Source organism: Xenopus laevis, chromosome 6S (genome assembly GCF_017654675.1).
Source record: "Xenopus laevis strain J_2021 chromosome 6S, Xenopus_laevis_v10.1, whole genome shotgun sequence".
Lineage (NCBI taxonomy): Eukaryota > Metazoa > Chordata > Amphibia > Anura > Pipidae > Xenopus > Xenopus laevis.
This window is the reverse complement of record NC_054382.1, coordinates 122,156,442-122,176,080: the sequence shown is the minus strand read 5'-3', so window position 1 is coordinate 122,176,080 and position 19,639 is coordinate 122,156,442. Positions and strand designations below refer to the sequence as shown.

The following is a 19,639-nucleotide window of genomic DNA, read 5'->3' as shown; positions in this document are numbered from 1 at the left end:
TGAAGCATTTATTCTTTGTTTGCATTGAGAACAAAGATGCATTGGTTTGTTGGTTGAAAATCTTTGCTAGTTTGTACAAGTATATTCCGCATGCTCAAATATCAACACAGGGCAACTGGAAGAAGAGATGTTATTCCAGGCACCAGGCCCTAATAAATAAGCTATATCTGAGATACTTCATGGGTTGGCATCATTTTTATCTCTTTGTATAATAAATAAAAGGGTTCATTATTTTTCTTCTGAATGACTATGTATTTTTAAGGTAATGACGCATGGACTTCTCTGGGCATTTTGAGCTCTACGGTGCCAAAAACAGCCCAGTGTGCGATTACCTTTATGGATTAGCAGAATTATTTTTAATTATTTGATAGTATTGGAATATGTATATATTTACCCCAAGACTGTGTTGTCAAACTATTTAATGTAAAACACTGATTAACAGCTATAGCAGTAACTCACAATGGTGACTGGACATCTTGGAACTACTTCCTTGGTTCGGTGGAGGTATCTCAGTTAAGGCAACAGACCTGGAGTTGAGAACCCCTGAGACAGATCTGTGTATTTCGAGTTCATCCTCTAAAATCATGATATAATTCTCATATTTCAAGGAGTCCATAAAGGACTCTTGAAGAGCTAGACATCCCATCCTTTTGCACCTGAAAGCCCTATTCATATGTTAAATGTGATAGGCCTGCTGCATGCCCTGTTGGAGAGCACAGTTATATCTTTGTGCTTCTAAAGCTTAAGGTGGCCATGCATGGGCAAGTTAAAGCTGCTGACTTGGCCCTCTCCAGACTGGGTTGCCAGCATTGTAGGGGCCCTTCACAAAGAGTGGGCAAGGCCAACATCAGATCACAGATAGAGTATACAGATTCCAGTAGGATGAGGAATAAATCAATGCACTCAGCTGTTTTTTTTCTGCCCAATAGATACATGGCCAATGTATGACCAGATACCATTTGTGAAGTCTCATCACAGTCAAGCCACCAACTCCGTCTAGAGGGACTCCGTCTAATAAGCCTGTGTATAACTACCTTAGGTTTTGAACAATCTCATTTGGTCCAGCATGTGGGGAGCCAAACCAGGCAGTGCTTTGCATGTTTGGCCAAATGTGCACATTTCAAAGTATATGGGCCTACTTTACCACCAAGCCAAAAATGAGCCCCTGCTTATTGGCCATCGTGAGCAACATCATAGGTCAAAGCAAGCAATGTATTGCTCATGAGCCATCAGTCTTCCCAATGGCTCCAATAACTAACTCAGCTGAGTTCAAAGCAGGCAGTCTACAGGCTTGCAAATATTTGAGGTCTTCTGTTACTTAACTCTGATATCTATGTTGTTAAACCTGATTAAGCTTTTAGAGAAAGCTCATTAACTATTGATTTATCCTTTTTAATAACAATCTTCAGTTTTAATTGAAGCAGCACTCTCTGGAAATCAAAAGTCTAAAAGGAGCTCTCCTTTGAAACCCCATACGCTCTAACAGCTAGTGGACCCAGATCTCTCTATTAGAAAAGCTCATTGATCTGAGCGTCAATAAGGCTGCTAATGTATTCTGAAGGAGCAATGTTTAAAGATTTGAAGAGGAGATGTTTTTCATTTTCATTTGCAGCAAACCACAGAATGATTTACATTATTTCGCAAGACATGTTTGAGGAGAGTTCTGAATGGGATTTAGAAGTAAGGCTTTTTACAGGACAAAATAATTGGCAAAAATAAGAAATTGGAGTGGAATTATAATAGAGCCCGGCAATATAACTTCTATGTAACTGTAAAGTGCCAAGTGCAGTAGTGGAATGCATATCACATCCAACTATTATATTATAATATATTTTCCCAGAATTCCAACATTGTAGCAGTAGATATTTACCTATTAAAGGCGATGTCCAGGAGGTTTTTTTGGCCACAATACTTAAAACTTCCCAGCAATGTCCCATTACACCCCACTATGTCCAGATTGTGCCCAATTGGTCCCAGACCACTGCCCCAGTCGGGGAGACTCCTTAACTGACATACACTATACCTGAAAGTGTCCTATTTTCGTTTATTCTGTATCTCTGATAAATACTAAACACATACTTTTATAGTAAATATATAAAAGCCATTCCTACCATAAAGCATAAACGTCTAACGATATCGATGGTCCATCTGAGCCATAACTGAGACTTGTGATTTATAAAATTGGAAATCTGTTTCCTTTATGAATCTGCGGGTTCTCTATAAGGGTATAATCGGATTTGGCCTATGTAATGAATGTCTTGTGTAGCCCAATATCAAGGCTAAAGGGTTCAAAAGCTAAACACAACCTTCTCATTCTCTGACTCCCTGTAGGCCTTGGCCAAATTCCTTGAGTGCACTTTTGCACAGCTGCTTCCATGTGTCAGTAGAAAGTCCAAGTGTTTTTCCTACAGAAACCTTGAACGTGTTTTTTTTTTTTTCCAGATGTAGGATATCCCTGAGGAAGAGAACTTCCTTGGTCCATATGATTAATGGCCCATGTTAGGAAGCTTCTCCTCAATATAAAACTGACACATATGGAAGCTGTTTAGATCCTTTTCTTGGTGTGATAACAATTTCCATAGATGGCCGCCACACAGGAGAACACTAAAAACTCAATCGGCGTTTTAGCATCTTGTCAGAGGTTGTTTTCCCTCTCAGAGCCTCTTTGAAATCCTCAGCAAAGTGGCAGACCCCACTTTATGGGCCAATTAGTGAGGATTCCCGTTACACTGCTCCGACACATTCCATTTGTTCAGACCCTCTGCTTACAGATGCTCTCCCTTTATTTCTTTTCTGCTCTCGCAAAGTACTTGATACTTAGGTGTGAGTGTTGGTATGTGCTTGAGGCATGCACTTCATTATACCCTGGGAAAGGATTGCAGGCTCTTGGGATCGCAGATGAGTCGGCAGCTATCACTCATTTCTGAACTGCAGAATAATCTGGGTAATTGGACCATAAGTGCCATGCACAAAGATTCTGCCTACATTCACTTTTTTTTATTTGCATTATAAAAACATAAAAAGGTTTACAGGCGTAGGATCCCGTAATGTTTTCTGGATAAGGGGTTTTTGTGAAGCAGCATTAAAAACACATTAAAACATTAAAGGGGATCTCCAACCAAAGAGTGCTTTTAGCATAATGAGATTTAATGCTTCTGAACTTTTCAGCTGTTCTTAGGGTTGCACTTGTTCTGCCCTCTTATATTGCCTCTTCCTGTGCTTAAAGGAGAAACAAACCCTTAATAAAAAAAACCTTTCATAGACCCCCCCCTCTCCCCCTAGCTGCCCTCCCTGGCAAATGTCACTAACTCTTTACCTACCCCTCAGAGCAGATTTTGTCCAGCAGAGTTCACAGGCACCATCTTCAGCCACTTCAGTAATTTTTGGAATGAGACCGGCACCTCTTCAATTTTCGTGAGTTTCGGTGCATGCGCAGTTGTGCCGCAACACTGGGAGGTTGCAGCTACGGAGTGGGGGAGGGCCTGGCCATCACATTTTTGCCATCTGGGTGGGGGGCCCAGAGGATGGTATGGGGGCCCGAAGCAGCAGCACCGGTGGGCCCCAGGACCCCCACCCCAGCGGCAAAGACGTGTTGGCCTGGCCCTCCTCCACTCCGCAGCTGCAACCTCCCTCCACCCCCCATGCTTAACTTTTTCCTGTTCATGGCCACAACCGAGGGCCAAGGGGCAACGCCTGGGGTTTTTTTTCCCGGTGTCCCGCCAGCATTTCCTGCCAAACTGAGGCTGAATAACACAGGGTGCTATTTGGCTTGACCCCCATGTCTTAGACCCCTGTGCCTACTAAGGGTCAGTCCACATGAGCAAATTCAGGGAGATTAGTCGCCCCAGCGACAAATCGCCTCTTCTTCGGGGTGACAATCTCCGCAAACTGCCTTCCCCCTGTCCTCCGCCGGCTAAAATGAAAACCGCCTGCGGTGATTCACACGTGGCGCCCGAAGTTTCCCACGAGATCTCCCCGAATCTGACCCTAAGGCTTGTGACACACTGCCAGATTCGGGGAAATTTAGTCGCCTGGCGACTAATCGCCTCTTCTTCTGGGCGACAATCTCCCCGAACTGCCTTTGCGTGTCTTCCCGTCCGGTATAATGAAAAGTCGCCTGCGATAAAGCACACGCAGCGCTTCATTTTCCGAAGTCGCCCGAAGTTTCCTCATGGACAGGCGACTTTTTATTATAGCGGACGGGAAGACACGCAAAGGCAGTTCGGGAAGATTCTAGCCTTATCTTATCCATTATATTAGTGGGGGGTCTGCGGTCAAAGAACAAGGTGCTCCATTGTCTAAGACAAATGAACATTCATGAATATTTAAATGCATCTCTGCCTTTGCACATTCTGTGATACAGGAATTTAATTTGCATTTTTAAATCTATTATGTGAGAAGAGTCACTTTTTAAAGGGGGAATTCACCTTAGAAATCATGTTTTAGGATGATGCAGGCAGTGTTGTTTGTGCTACATGTTCTTGTTTACATTTCTGTTCTGCACGTCACATGTGGAATTTTAATAGCTGACGGGTTGCTAGGGCTTAATTAATTTGATGGGTCAGCGACCCCAAAAAAGTTCCAGCCAAACATAAAGGTCAACTTCTCCTTTAAAGGGGTTGTTAATTTTTTTTTGTAGGTTTTGAGTTATTTAGCTTTTTATTCAGCAGCTCCCAGTTTCAGCAATCTGGTTGCTAGGATACAAATTACCCTAGCAACTATGCATTGATTAGAATAAGAGACTGAAATATGAAAAGGAGAAGCCTGAATTGAAAGATGAGTAATAAAAAGTAGAAATAACAATAAAGGCGTAGCTTTACAGAGCATTTATCAGTGACCCCCATTTGAAAGCTGGAAAGAGTCAGAAGAAGGCAAAAAATTCAAAAACTATAAAAAAAAGAAAAAAATGAAGGCTAGTTAAAGTGGCTCACCTTTCAGTTAACTTTTAGTATGTTATAGAATGGCCAGTTCTAAGCAACTTTTCAACTGGTCTTCATTATTTATTTATTTTATAGTTTTTGAATGATTTGCTTTTTTCTTCTGATTCTTTCCAGCTTTCAAATGGGGGTCACTGACCCCCATCTAAAAAACTCTTGTTCAAATCAGTGCATGGTTGCTAGGGTAATTTGTACCCTAGCAACCAGATTGCTGAAATATCAATTTGGAGAGCTGCTGCACAAAAAGCTAAATAACGCTCGCTCTCGCTCTCGCTCTCTCTCTCTCTCTCTCTCGCTCTCTCTCTCTCTCTCTCTCTCTCTCTCGCTCTCTCTCTCTCGCTCTCTCTCTCTCGCGCTCTCTTTCTCTCGCTCTCTCGCTCTCTCTCTCGCTCTCTCGTGCTCTCTCTCTCTTGCGCTCTCTCTCGCGTTCTCTCTCTCTCGCGTTCTCTCTCTCTCGCGCTCTCTCTCGCGCTCTCTCTCTCTCGCGCTCTCTCTCTCTCGCGCTCTCTCTCTCTCGCGCTCTCTCTCTCTTGCGATCTCTCTCTTGCGCTCTCTCTCTCTCTTGCGCTCTCTCTCTTGCGCTCTCTCTCTTGCGCTCTCTCTCTTGCGCTCTCTTGCGCTCTCTCTCTCTTGCGCTCTCTCTCTCTTGCGCTCTCTCTCTCTCTCTTGCGCGCGCTCTCTCTCTCTCTCTCTCTCTTGCGCTCTCTCTCTCTTGCGCTCTCTCTCTCTCTCTCTTGCGCTCTCTCTCTCTCTCTCTCTCTCTCTTGCGCTCTCTCTCTCTTGCGCTCTCTCTATATATCTAACTATGTCTATCTGTATACTTGTTGTATCCACGTATCTATCTACATTTATTACTTTCTCTGTCCAAAATTATTTGCCTACAAGATGAACCAAAATCCCCTCGTTTTATAGGAAAAAAAACAAGTGTCTTCCATTATTCGAGGCTCCTCCATTAAATAGTATTTTGTATAATAATTGTTTACACGGCGCTGCTTCAGTGACATTTAGGTGCATATTTTTCATATTTAACAACGGATTTGACATTCTGTGCGCTTGATAAATAGGTGTAATTAATTTGGCAAATAACCGAGGAAACTTTAGATATTGTTTTGTGAACTTCCCTAACTCGTGCCCTGCAAGTAAATGGTGATTGAAAGCAAATGATAAAGGAAGGCAAAGGTGTGCCTGTAGCCTCACCCTCTTCTCAGTGCTGCCCAGGGTGTAATAAGAGAGAGTGGGGCTCATTTATCAACACTGGGCAAATTTGCCCGTGGGTAGTTTCCTATAACAACCAATAAGTGATTAGCTTTTTTAAAGCCAGAACAAAGAGTGCAGCAATTTGATTGGTTGCCATGGGTTACTGCCCATGTGCAAAGTTGCCCAGTGTTGATAAATGACCAGTGTGTATAGTAAGGCAAAATAGTGTCTGAAGAAGGGATTGTAGTGGTTCTAGTAATGTGTGGTGTATCTGTGATGCTGAACTAATTGCAGCTGATTGATAGTGTATAATAAGGCACTGTGATGTCAGGGGAACTGATTGTAACTGAGGGATTGTATGTACAGTTGTGGGACCTGTTATCCAGAATGCTCAGGACCTGGAGGTTTCCGGATAATGGATATTTCCGTAATTTGGATCTTCATGTCTTGTCTACTAGAAAATCATTAAAATATATAAACATTAAATAAACCCAATAGGCTGGTTTTGCTTCCAATAAGGATTAATTATATCTTAGTTTGGATCAAGTACAAGCTACTGTTTTATTATTACAGAGAAAAAGGAAATCATTTTTAAAAACTTTGATTAAAGATATGGAACCTATCAGGCCCGGACTGGCAATCTGTGGGTTCTGGCAAATGCCAGAAGGGCTGCTGTAATGTCCCATAGAAAGTCACTATTTAGTGGGCTGGTGGAGGACTATTTGGGCCTCTGTGTACTTGAAATGCCAGGGCCTATTTTGACTCCCAGTCCGGACCCGGAACCTATTATCCAGAATGCTTGGAACCTGGGGCTTTCCGGATAACCGATCTTTCCGTAAATTGGATCTTAATACCTTAAGTCTACTAGAAAATCAGGCAAACCTTAAATAAACCCAATAGGCTGGTTTTACTCCCAATAAAGATTAATTATATCTTAGTTGTGATCAAGTACAAGCCACTGATTTATTATTACACAGAAAAGGGAAATCTGGTTTATTTGGATAAAATGGTGTCTATGTGAGATTCCAGAATTTGGAGCTTTCTGCATAAAGGATCCCATACCTGTATCTTAGTTCGGATCATGTACAGGGTACTGTTTTCATATTACAGAGAAAAACAATCAATAAGTTTGAAATATTTGGATAAAATGGAGTCTCTGGGAGATGGCCATTCCGTAATTCGGAGCTTTCCGGATAACAGGTTTCCGGATCACCGCTTCTATACCTATACAGAGTCTATGGAAGATGATCATCCCTTAATTTGGAACGTTCTTCATATTGGGTTTCCAGAGACCTTTATTAATGTAAGTGAAGATAGAAAAGCAACAAGGTGCCAAGGGATAGAACTATAACCGTGAAATGTACATGTATGGGATCTGTCATTGTGTTAATTAATGTTTACGTGATTTTCTAGTAGACTTAATGTATGAAGATCCAAATTACGGAAAAATCTGTTATCTGGAAAACCCCAGGTCCTGAACATTCTGGATAACAGGTCCCATACTTGTATATAGAAAGACAAGAAGGCTTGAGAAAGAAGCTGCAAAAATATAGACTAGTGATGGGCAAATTTGTCCTTTTTCGCTTCGTCGTGAAATTTGCTAAACTGACGAAAAATTCACATAACGGCGATTATGACGCCGGCGTCATTAAAGTCAATAGGCGTCTGTTTATTGTCGCCAGTGTCTAAATCGGTGACGACAACGAAACTGTCGTCGGCATCGAAAAAACGTTGCCTCGGGCGTCGAAATTGTGATGCCGGCGATGGACAAATTCGCCACGAATTTGCGCGTCTGGCGAATAAATTCGTCCATCACTAATATAGACGTTTGTTCCCCCAGTTATCGGCAGTTGTTTTCCTATATAATCCCACCCCTAACTATAGCTGCCACTGTTGGCTGTCAGGGGATGCTGGGAGATGTAGTTCAGTAACAGCTGGAATGCTGCAGATTGGATTCTATATCAAGGTGGAGAGTGTATCTTGGACCCCAGTGCATCTAGCCCTGACTCCTCTAATACAAGATCTTGCTCTAATGAGAGTATTTTAATGCACTAGTTCCTGGCTACACAGGCTCCCCATTATCCTGCAATCTGCTGTTTGTCCTGGGGGTAAGTGCACTGCTGCCAGCGCCTATATTGCTTTTTATACCGAGCGTATGACTTGGTCGGGGAAGGTTTCTGTCTAATGCGCTGATATTTACATAATACGTCTCTTTGAGAAATGATGCTGATAATCCTTCCAGGAAAAATAAATCGCCTTTTATAAAATGCACTTTTCACCTTATATCTTATCTGTAAACTCTGGCCAACATAAAGGGAAACTCAGCCTTCCACGCAAAAACAAGCAAAAAAAATGAAAAAAAATAGTTTTTTCATAATGAATATACGTTTTTTTTAGCATCTTTCCTATAAACATTAATAGGTTTCATTTATTTGTAATTGCACTGCAAACAAGTAGCTGGTTGTTTGGCACATGCAGTCAGGACCAGCAGTGCAGGGAAGAGTAACTGACAAACAACGGTGCAATTTTTGCGCCAGAAAATGATAATCTAAACTACTGGCTCTCCGTTACTTTCTATATTTATTGCATGGAAAGGGTTAACCAAGCACAAAGGCAACTGTAAAACAAGAAGCCCAATTGCAAAGTTTCCATCACCAAAAATTTGGTCAGGTTCACCCATCACCCACCACTGTTTTTTATTTTTTTTTCCACCGGCCCAGTCCGACCCTGTTCTTGTTTCTTCACCTATAGCAACCAATTGGCATGTAGCATTTACTGGTAAAAAAAAGCAAACACCCCATTGGTTGCTATGGGTTGCTGGACCTGAGATTAGGAATAAGTAATAAGGCTCAGTAATTGGTTAACCCTTTATAATACACAGGGATGGATTTCACCAAGCGATGCCCCAAAGTTGCATGGTCCTAGCGCCCACCTGTCTTTGTGCACACACAAATGCCGGAGCATTGGGGAGCTGTGCTTGCCCAGTGCTCCTTAGAGATGTAGCTGAGTGGCATGCCGCCCCTAAAATGTTGCTGCTCTTGGCAGTGGTGTAACTAGAATGTGTTGGGCCCCCTGCAAAAAAATGTTCAGAGTGGCCCATCGCACTTACATCCCCTACTCCCACCCACTGCCCGCCCACTCCCCACCCAGACTCTGCCCACTCCCCACCCAGACTCTGCCCACTCCCCACCCAGACTCTGCCCACTCCCCACCCAGACTCTGCCCACTCCCCACCCAGACTCTGCCCACTCCCCACCCAGACTCTGCCCACTCCCCACCCAGACTCTGCCCACTCCCCACCCAGACTCTGCCCACTCCCCACCCAGACTCTGCCCACTCCCCACCCAGACTCTGCCCACTCCCCACCCAGACTCTGCCCACTCCCCACCCAGACTCTGCCCACTCCCCACCCAGACTCTGCCCACTCCCCACCCAGACTCTGCCCACTCCCCACCCAGACTCTGCCCACTCCCCACCCAGACTCTGCCCACTCCCCACCCAGACTCTGCCCACTCCCCACCCAGACTCTGCCCACTCCCCACCCAGACTCTGCCCACTCCCCGCCCAGACTCCGCCCACTCCCCGCCCAGACTCCGCCCACTCCCCGCCCAGACTCCGCCCACTCCCCACCCAGACTCTGCCCACTCCCCACCCAGACTCTGCCCACTCCCCACCCAGACTCTGCCCACTCCCCACCCAGACTCTGCCCACTCCCCACCCAGACTCTGCCCTCTCCCCACCCAGACTCTGCCCTCTCCCCACCCAGACTCCGCCCACTCCCCACCCAGACCATGCCCACTATCTACTGCCGCAAGTAAGAGAGCTGCTGGGGAAGGGCAGTGCATTCTCGTTGGCTATAGAGGAAGCAGACCTGCTTTCTCTATAGTTACGCCACTAGCTCTTGGCTCGGGCCTTTGTGGCTTAGCCACAAATCTAGGCCTGATAATGCACCTAGAAATCTGTCTATTGTTGGAATATATTTCTATGTATAAAAGGCAATAATGGAGACCCACCCTAAACAGAACAGAGAGCCACTATTGGGCCAAACCACCAGTACCGAATTGTACACATGCCACCTGGGCTCACACTGCACCCAGACACGCTCTGTTCACTAATGGTCGCAATTTTTTACGACAGACTGCGGCACGATTACAATCGAATTCTGCGAGAGAAAGGTGCATTGTGGGTAACAACACGAGGGGTTCAACCCCATTTTTCTGCACTTTGCATCGGCTAAATAAATGATCCCTTATGTTTGCAACTTTATTGCTGCCAGGATGTTCATTCATCATTCCGCCAACAGTCCTTGAGTGGGATCTCCGGGATGTTATGACCCTTTACAAGCATTTTTATCAGAGGAGACAGTGTGATTTATTATGTGCTGGAGATCTCCTTGTGTTCCACCACAATGTTACATGGGATTTCAGCAAGTCTGAGACGTATTAGCTCAGTGCAAAGGGGATTTTATTGTATTTGCCTCACGGATTCTCTTGTATTTGTGCTGTTGTATCTGACACATTAATATAGGAAGGATATCTCACCTCTGGCTGGAGTGTAGTTCAACTATAGAGGGACTTCCAAAATTTTTTAGAATGAGCAAATGGCTTACAGCACTGATTCTTTTTATTTATTTATTTTTTTAAACTACCCATTTAATGCGTACTCTACTATTGATGTGTAACTAGAAACCATGCATTGCTCGGGGGTCTTGAGAACAGGAAACCAGTAGCCTGTAGTGCAACAGACCAAAACCTGGTAGATACCATATTACAGCCAGAGTAAACCTTAAGTAGATTCGGGAGTACTACTGAGGATAGACAAGGACTAATAAATAGTAACATGTTCAATAGTGGTGCAACCAAAGATTCAATAATACCCCTAGAGTAGGTACAGTACTACCATAAAGAAATAGAGGTTAGATGGAATAGTACAACTATAGTAGGTGCAGTAGTACCATAGACATAGAGTCCTGCCCGGAACCCGTACCCGACCCGTAACCTGCAACCCGCATTCTTACCCGCTTGGACCAGCTACCCGACCAGCAAGTACCTTATCCGCCACCCGTGACCCGCTGACAATCAAGAATCAGGAAGTGCTGTAGTAAACTGGAAGTGGCATCATCAGAAGTAGGCGTGATCGGAAAAAAGGAGTAAAAATTGCTATTGAGAAGACCCGCAAACTCTCCAACCCGTGGCTATACTTGCACCCAGAACGTCTACCCGCAACCTGCAGGTTACCACAGGTTTTTGCGGGTACCCGACTCGCTGCAGGACTCTACCATAGACGCTAGATGGAATATTATCCCCAGAGTTGGTGCAGTAGTACCATAGAGACTAGATGAATGCTACCCCTGGAGTAGGTGCAATAGCACTATAGAGGCTAGATGGAATAGTACCCCTAGAGTAGGTGCAGACTGTGTCACCTTACCCCTTTCAAACTGGATGAATGTGGAACATGCATAACATCTGGATTATAAGAAATTATATTAGGTAAATGCTGCATTGCTGCTTATACACAAGTGCAACCTGCAGTATCATTTAGTCTAATAACTAACCAGGTGTGTGTTGTTTATTTCCCATGTCCAAATTAAAAAGGGGGCATTGGTAACCATAGATCTCTAGAGATAGAGATAATAACGTTTGGCCTGGTGATATCAGAAGTTAAACCATTAATGAACTCCTCCTTATCTGTAAAATTGAAACACAGGACGCGCGTCGGAAAAGTCGCTTGCGGATTTATTCAAGGGCGGCAAAACACGTAAATCCGCCACGAATTTTCGCTTGGCAAATTTATTCGCCCATCACTAGTGTCCTATAAATGAATGATGCGGATTTATGCTGCACACAGATATTTACTTCTCCTTTAAGTTTAATGGATTGCAAACCTCTCTCTCTCTCTCATCACACAAGAAGAATATTTGTTCAGCTAATAATATAGAGGAAGAGAATGAAGAAATCAGCAAGCAAATAGGAATCTATTGGTAAAGGAAATAATGACACTGCAAATGTTAAGGATTCAGGAGGTGGCCTCCAGCCCGAGACACACAGTGACACTCTGGGACCCTGTCTGCATTCTAATGTGTTTAACTCCAGACCAGAGCATTGTCAGATAATTAACTCTGCTGGTTTTACTCCAACATGGAACTTTAACGCCCACATAGCAAGTAAATATCTCGTTGTTGCCACAGTGAGCAGTCAGGGCTCCCTAATGAGCAGGGGCACGGCGTGGCACTCATAGATATAAACATTTAGTGCTCGTATGGAGCAATAAGGATCAAAAGGGACAGGGAGTTTAGATATATTTAAAGGGAATTATTAATCACTACCATGTGCCCTTTAATTTAACCACTAGAGATGGGTGGAAAAATTCGCCAGGCGCAAATTCATGAAATAAATTTGCAAAACTGCCGCAAAAATTTCCGTTTGGTCAAACATTTCTGGACACGTGGTGGAAAAGTCGCTCACGGCAAATATATATATTACACATAGTAATTGAAAAAAGCCAGATCATGGTCTCCTTGTGCACCCTTGAACCTGATTAATTGTTGTATATTTATAAACCTATGGGAGTGGCGGTAGTTAGTGATGGGCGAATTCGCGAAACAGCGTTTTTTTTCAATGGCGGCGAAAATTGTTTTGGACGCCGGCGAATTTTTTCGGCCAAATTTTTGCTGGCGTTTCGCAAATTTATTCGCTGGCGGAGAATCGCACAAATTCGACGCGAATTAGCGCCTGGCAAATAAATTCGCCCATCACTAGCGGTAGTCTAGAAGGGAGGGCTATGGAAAGTGGAGGCAAGGGCCCTCACATCCCATTAATAGTCCTCTGGATGGGACATGGGCAGTGTTTCCAGCAATGAGCATAGAAATATTGCCCCAAACGGGGCAAAGTGCCATCATGTCTCCCAAAGGAGAAAGAGTGCAGTTGTGTGCACCCACATTGGGGCATTCCAAGAGATTTTCTATGCTGTGCAGACATGTTGAATGAGCAATCGACTGTTTGCAGCAACATCTTGCCGCTGGTCTGGAAAGATCTGTAGAATCAATTAATTTCAGACACAATGTCCCCTTAAAGTTTGGCACTAAAACAGAGCCTTCAACACACAGATATAATTCCTTTATGTTTTATTGTCAGGCAGTATCAGAAGCAGCGCGTGTATTTCACTTTGCTTCATAAAATGAATGTTAGATAAGGGAATTCATTAGCAGCGTGAAACATTTTGTGCAGAATGCTAATTAAACAAGTGTAACATTCCTATCTTGTGCTACATAAGTTGTACCGTTGATTTATCTATCACCCGCGCGGCAATGGCAGAGCCATCTTGGTTCTGGATAGGCTGTGAACTAATCAGGAGATTGTCTTGATATGGATCAATCTCTGCTTCCTATTGGCATTTCAGGGAAGGAATAAAGACCTGATGATGCTTTTACATCTTTATATAGCGTCTTCCTAACTGGGGAACTTAATTACATTATGTAGCCTCCGTTCAATCAGCAATGTCCAATCTGTGGCCCTCAAACAATTGTTGAACTATAACTCACCATAGGGATTGCTGGTATTTGGTGTCTGACATATCCAAAAACATTGCATAAGGAAAATGCATTTTGGCTGAAATGTATAAAACCCAAACTCAGGTGGCTTGATTAGTCTTTCTTCAGTGGGAAACACTGTAAAGAGCTTGCAGGGGCATTAATTAACCCCTACATGTCAGAGTGATAATGATCCAAATGGACATTTTGGTGACGTTATTTCATGTTGCCATTGAAAGTGATGATAAACTGGGTTTAAAAAAAAAAAATCAGAGGATCATTATTACGCTACCGTAGACATAAAATTTGCCAGGTATTTTCTGTTAAACTGGTGCCTTTCTGCATTATTGAAATTTTCCTCTTGGACCGAAATCCATTATAGAGAGCCCTTAGGGCAGTGATCCCTAACCAGTGGCTCGCAAACATGTTTCTCACCAACCCCTTGGATGTTGCTCCCAGTGGCCTCAAAGCAGGTGCTTATTTTTAGTTCCAGGCTTGGTGGCAGTTTTGGTTGCATACTAACCGAAGTATATTGCCAAACAGAACCTCCTGTAGTCCACATAGGAGTTACCAAAGCCAATCACAGCCATTATTTGGCCCCCCCAGGTACTTTTAAATGCTTATATTGCTTGTGTTGCTCTCCAACTTTTTACATTTGAATTTGGCTCATGGGTAAATACGTTTGGGAACCCCCTGACTTAATAAACGGCATTAATAAAATTACAAACAATGTATATTGATTCCTTAAAGTCTACAGCTACATTTAGATGCTTTTGAACATCAGGTGGGAATCTGATACTTAGTTTGGGGCTTACACTATACATCCACTGTGTATAGGGCCCTTCGGACAGTGTGTATGGCCGATATCTTACCTTGGGCAGTTTTTAAATACCATTGTTTTAACATCTTTTGGTGTGTTCATGTGAAGCTCGCATAACATGTTGTGGTAGGTCTTATAGTTGTCCCAGGAGGCTATTGAATCATCCCAATTTGGACTAGCCTGTTGGTGGCCAAATGTAAAAGTGATCTGGCCACCCTTTGGCCAAGTATCTAAGGGACCCTTATGATACTGGGGTCCCAAGGAACATTCCATCTCTGCTCTGAATTGTGCCTCTTTTGCATACAAATGGAAATCACCAGAATGCCATCTTACTTGAAACTTGAATTACATTTTCTTTTTTGTTTTTACCTCAGATATGGTCCGGAAAAAGAACCCCCCTCTGAGAAACATTGCAAGTGAAGGTGAGGCACAGATAACAGAGTCTGCTGCATCCAAGAGAGAAGACACTATTAGCAGCAAGGAAATTTCCACTGATCCGATGCAAGAAAATAGTGAACAAAGTGACTCGGTGGAACACAACAGTGATGACCACAGCTTTCATGATCAAGAGCCTTCCTCCAGCATCAACAAGGACTCTGAAAGCTTGTCATTAAGTGAAAGAGCTGTAGTCAACTACAGCCACCTTAAGGGAAGAAATGTTTATTTTTCTCCGATGGAGGTGACCGACAGAAACATGTTAGCATTAGTCACCACAGATACTAGATCTGCTTGTGATCCTCTTAAGTCCCCAATAAAATCAGAAGCTGATGACACCCAAGAACTAGCCTCATCTGCATCTGTGGACAGTTTAGAGGCCAAAGAGGAAAATGATATGTCACCAAGGGCTACTGACTTCACAGTGCAATGTGGCAAAGTAGACTGTCAAAGCTCAAGTCCAGCTTCGGTGGCCTCAGATAACCTACATGTGCCTTCAGATGGGATTGCGGGGCTGAACAAATCTCAAGCTGTTCTGCTGGTCAATGACAATTCTGATTCAGCACCTTTATCCCCAGAGCTTCAGGATTTTAAATGCAACATTTGTGGGTATGGATACTATGGAAATGACCCCACAGACCTTATTAAACACTTCCGTAAATACCATCTCGGCCTACACAACCGAACCAGGCAAGATGTTGAACTTGACACCAAAATCCTGGCACTTCACAATATGGTACAATTTAGTCAATCCAAAGATTTCCAGAAGATGAATCGTTCTGTGCTTTCAGGGGTTTTGCAGGACATCAACTCTCAGAGACCTGTTCTGCTAAATGGAACATATGACGTGCAGGTAAGTGGCTTTTAGCAACAACTGCCATTGTGTAATGCATATGCAGTTTCATTCGTTTTCTGCTGTCTGCTCTGTTTCTCTGCTTGAAGCCCCTTCGTTCTCTTTTACAGTAAACAAAGGAATCACATGCTGATTTTCTTGATAAGCATTAATTTACAGTGAGTCACTAAAGGTTGTGCACTTGAAAACTGTAATAGACATTCTCCTGCAAAAAGGTTTCAGATGAATTCCATATTGATAGAACAGATAAGAAAAACAATTTATTAAATGTTTCAAACGCTAAACAAATTTATGCTTTACACTCTTCATAAACATGTTGCACCAGTACAAGTATGGCATCTTCATGCCAAGGCCTGCTTTAAAGCATGGAGCTTCATCTCTTAAGTCCACTAAAATCATTTACACAATAGGCTACTTGTACAGTACTTTGATAGCCTTTACACAACTCATCTTATTATCCTTAAGATATTATGTGGTCCTTTACTGAGATGGCAACATGTCTTTGCTACCTTTGCACACCTGAATTTTAAGCATTGTGGTGGTGCTTACTATTCCCTAAACATCTGTCAGTATATGTTGTACTCCGGTATATGTATACTTCCTTGTTTGTTATTCAAATCAGTTCCAGGCTACCTCATTGGAGCTCACAGTCCATTTTTGTGTCATAGTCACACAACACACATTCACGGGGAGAACATACAAATATGATACAGATGGTACCTTGGCCAGTCTCAAACTTAAGACAATAGTATTGAAGCCCTCTTGAGGATATTGACACTTTTACAGCCTAACCGCGTTAATCTACTTACTGAAACAAAATAATATGATGGGTTGCTAGATCTGGAATAATAATTGTGTATCATCACATCCAACATCACAGACCCATCCCTAGCTATAAGGGGATGCTATTCTCATGTCCATAAACCTTCTATAATGTTGACTATAGTAGCGTGATCCTGGGAAAGTGCTTACTTTATATTATTGCTTCTTTTCTGCTCAACTGGAGAAGTGTACATCCTAGCAATCATGCAACTTGAAGTCATGTCAAAAACCGTAAATGTGATGTGCTGCTATTTTTCTTGACCCAGCACATGGGCAGATGGCATGAATGACTGAGTTGTTGAAAGTATTACAAACCGTTCTGCATTGGTGAAAAGCAATCCAAAATCATGCTATAATGCTTCTGTTCACTGCTTACTTGCCAATTGTTCCATTCTCCTCAGAAGAAGAATGCTCCATTTTTGAAAAAGGGGAAGGGGGTCGATAAAGTAGGTAAGGTTGGGCAAGGGTGGATCTAGACAGGACTTGAGAGGGATAATGAGCATGACCTAAATGTCCAGATTCATAAAATAGGTACGTACAGGTATGAGATACATAATCTGGAATGTTTGGGACCTTGGTTTTTTCGTAATTTGGAAATCCATACCCTAAGTCTAGCATTTTACATCTCTAAACAGGGAGGCCCATTTATCAACATTTTAATGGTTTTACAAACCATGAATAAAATAATTTTCTATAAAACCACGAATGCAATGTAATTTTCTTACGAGATATAAATATAAAAAGCACAAAAGACAACAAAAAAAGATGCCAAACAATGCACTAAAGAATACAAAAGCCCTCTAAAAATTTGGACTATAACTAGCAAAGAAAAAATCTGGAAACCTCTAAAAGTCTGAATGGCTAAAAAAAAAAGGTCCAATAGGATCAGAGCATCTCCCAATGACTTTTTATAGGAACTTGACTGCTTTAAGTTGGAGAGTTTTTAGTGGCTTTTACACTTAAGAAATTGTCAAATTGTTTTAAATTTTAGAGTAATAAAAAAAAAAAACACCTTTTCAGTGAGAAAATGTTATTTGTGAAAGAAAAGACATTTCAATTTAAACAAATAGGCCCCAGAGGGTCCTACCCTATGCTATACAGAATTATTTTAATGTAAAAGTTAATGGATGATAGTCCATTATTCACATCTTATAGCAACGACATCATAAATTATGTCACTATTGGATAATATAGTCATACCGCTCAAATTATGTATAGGTGTATTATAATACCCAGCACCCCCTTATCCAGAATGCTCCAAAAATAAGCAATGCCCTTCCCATAATGTATTGCTTAAATAATTATATAAAGTATATACGTGCCTGCTACTTTGAACTAATAAAAGCCCTTATAATTGATATTAAGCAACCTTGAATACATTTATATTAATGGCAAAACAATTTAATTGGGAATGTCTAAATGTGTTTTTAATAGATTTTAGGCACCCTCCCACTTAAGGGTTGTTTATCCTGAAAATCGTAGGGTCTTCTTGATAGCAGGTCCCTTCCCCATACAAAAGTAATATTTTTGATATCCTTAAAAAAAAATATGTGTACATATAATTTTTACTTTGTTTCCACCAAATGCTTTTATGTCATCTTATTTTAACAGATGTTGTCATTAAAATTATATTTAGCATATTTCTTTTTCGTTCTGTACAGGTTTATAGCCAAAATTGCTTTATAATTTCTCTCCTAACTCTAGTCTATAAAAGCTGTTCCGTTTAGTAGATGGATTTTCATGTGACATAGATTTAAAAGGTAAAGCTGAATCAATGGTTCTAATTGTAAAAGTAGCTGTGAAGAAAATCCTATGAACGCCCAGGCTACTGCGAGAGAGAAAAGACATAAACGCAAAACTGAACACAGGGATAACTGTGGAAACCCAAAAACTGTTAAAGCTTTGGGCTTAGCCAGATCTTAGTCTTTCCAATGTAATTTGCCAAATATATATATAGTTTTGCTACATCCCCCTTTAGTTCCTTCTCCATTGTAGACATTAGTGATGGGTGAATCTGGGTCACCAAATGCATTGAAGTCAATGGGCAGCAAATTTCAATTTTGCAATTTTTTATTTACTATCCATTATAGTTATTGGGTGTTTTTTTTTTTTAGGCAAAATATTTCCCTCATCCCCAGACATTAGTCATAATTAGTGATTGTCTAATTTGACCCATTTTGTTGGAAATTTGTAAAGCGGCGAAAAATTTGTCAAATGCATTGAAGTCTATGGTGGACAATTTAAATTTTTCACCCATTCATACATCTCCTCCTTCCCATGCCTTTTTCAGATTCACTTATTCAGCCCATCACTCAAATTAACTGATAAATACTATATGGCACTCAACAACTATTTCTTAAAGGGATACTGAATCAGTTAATAGTGCTGCTCCAGCAGAATTCTGCACTGAAATCCATTTCTCAAAAGAGCAAACAGATTTTTTTATATTCAATTTTGAAATCTGACATGGGGCTAGACATATTGTCAATTTCCCAGCTGCCCCAAGTCATGTGACTTGTGCTCTGATAAACTTCAATCACTCTTTACTGCTGTACTGCAAGTTGGAGTGATATCACCCCCTCCCTCCCCCCCCCAGCAGCCAAACAAAAGAACAATGGGAAGGTAACCAGATAACAGCTCCCTAACACAAGATAACAGCGACACTCAATAGTAAAAACCCATGTCCCACTGAGACACATTCAGTTACATTGAGAAGGAAAAACAGCAGCCTGACAGAAAGCATTTCTCTCCTGAAGTGCAGGCACAAGTTACATGACCAGGGGCAGCTGGGAAATTGACAAAATGTCTAGCCCCATCTCAGATTACAAAATTGAATATAAAAAAATCTGTTTGCTCTTTTGAGAAATGGATTTCAATGCAGAATTCTGCTGGAGCAGCACTATTAACTGATGTGTTTTGAAAAAATTTTTTCCCATGACAGTATCCCTTTAAGTAACCTTAACATAATAAATATCTGAATAAAAAGCATGAAATAGGAGGGTGATTAAAACAAGCTGTACACCAGCTAAAGGTCTACTGGTAGATCC

The 19,639-nt window shown here is 42.0% G+C and overlaps 1 protein-coding gene across 5 annotated transcripts in view; it reads left to right on the top strand.

Annotated features, from left to right (window-relative positions):
• The window catches only part of trps1.S (transcriptional repressor GATA binding 1 S homeolog), a 167,846-nt gene that overhangs the window by 31,570 nt on the left and 116,637 nt on the right, over nt 1–19,639 (top strand). For all 5 annotated transcript variants that reach the window (XM_018268644.2, XM_018268645.2, NM_001090415.1 and 2 more), the window contains 1 exon segment: nt 14,857–15,770. In XM_018268644.2, the coding sequence (XP_018124133.1) occupies nt 14,859–15,770 (912 nt within the window). In that variant the 5' untranslated portion in view covers nt 14,857–14,858.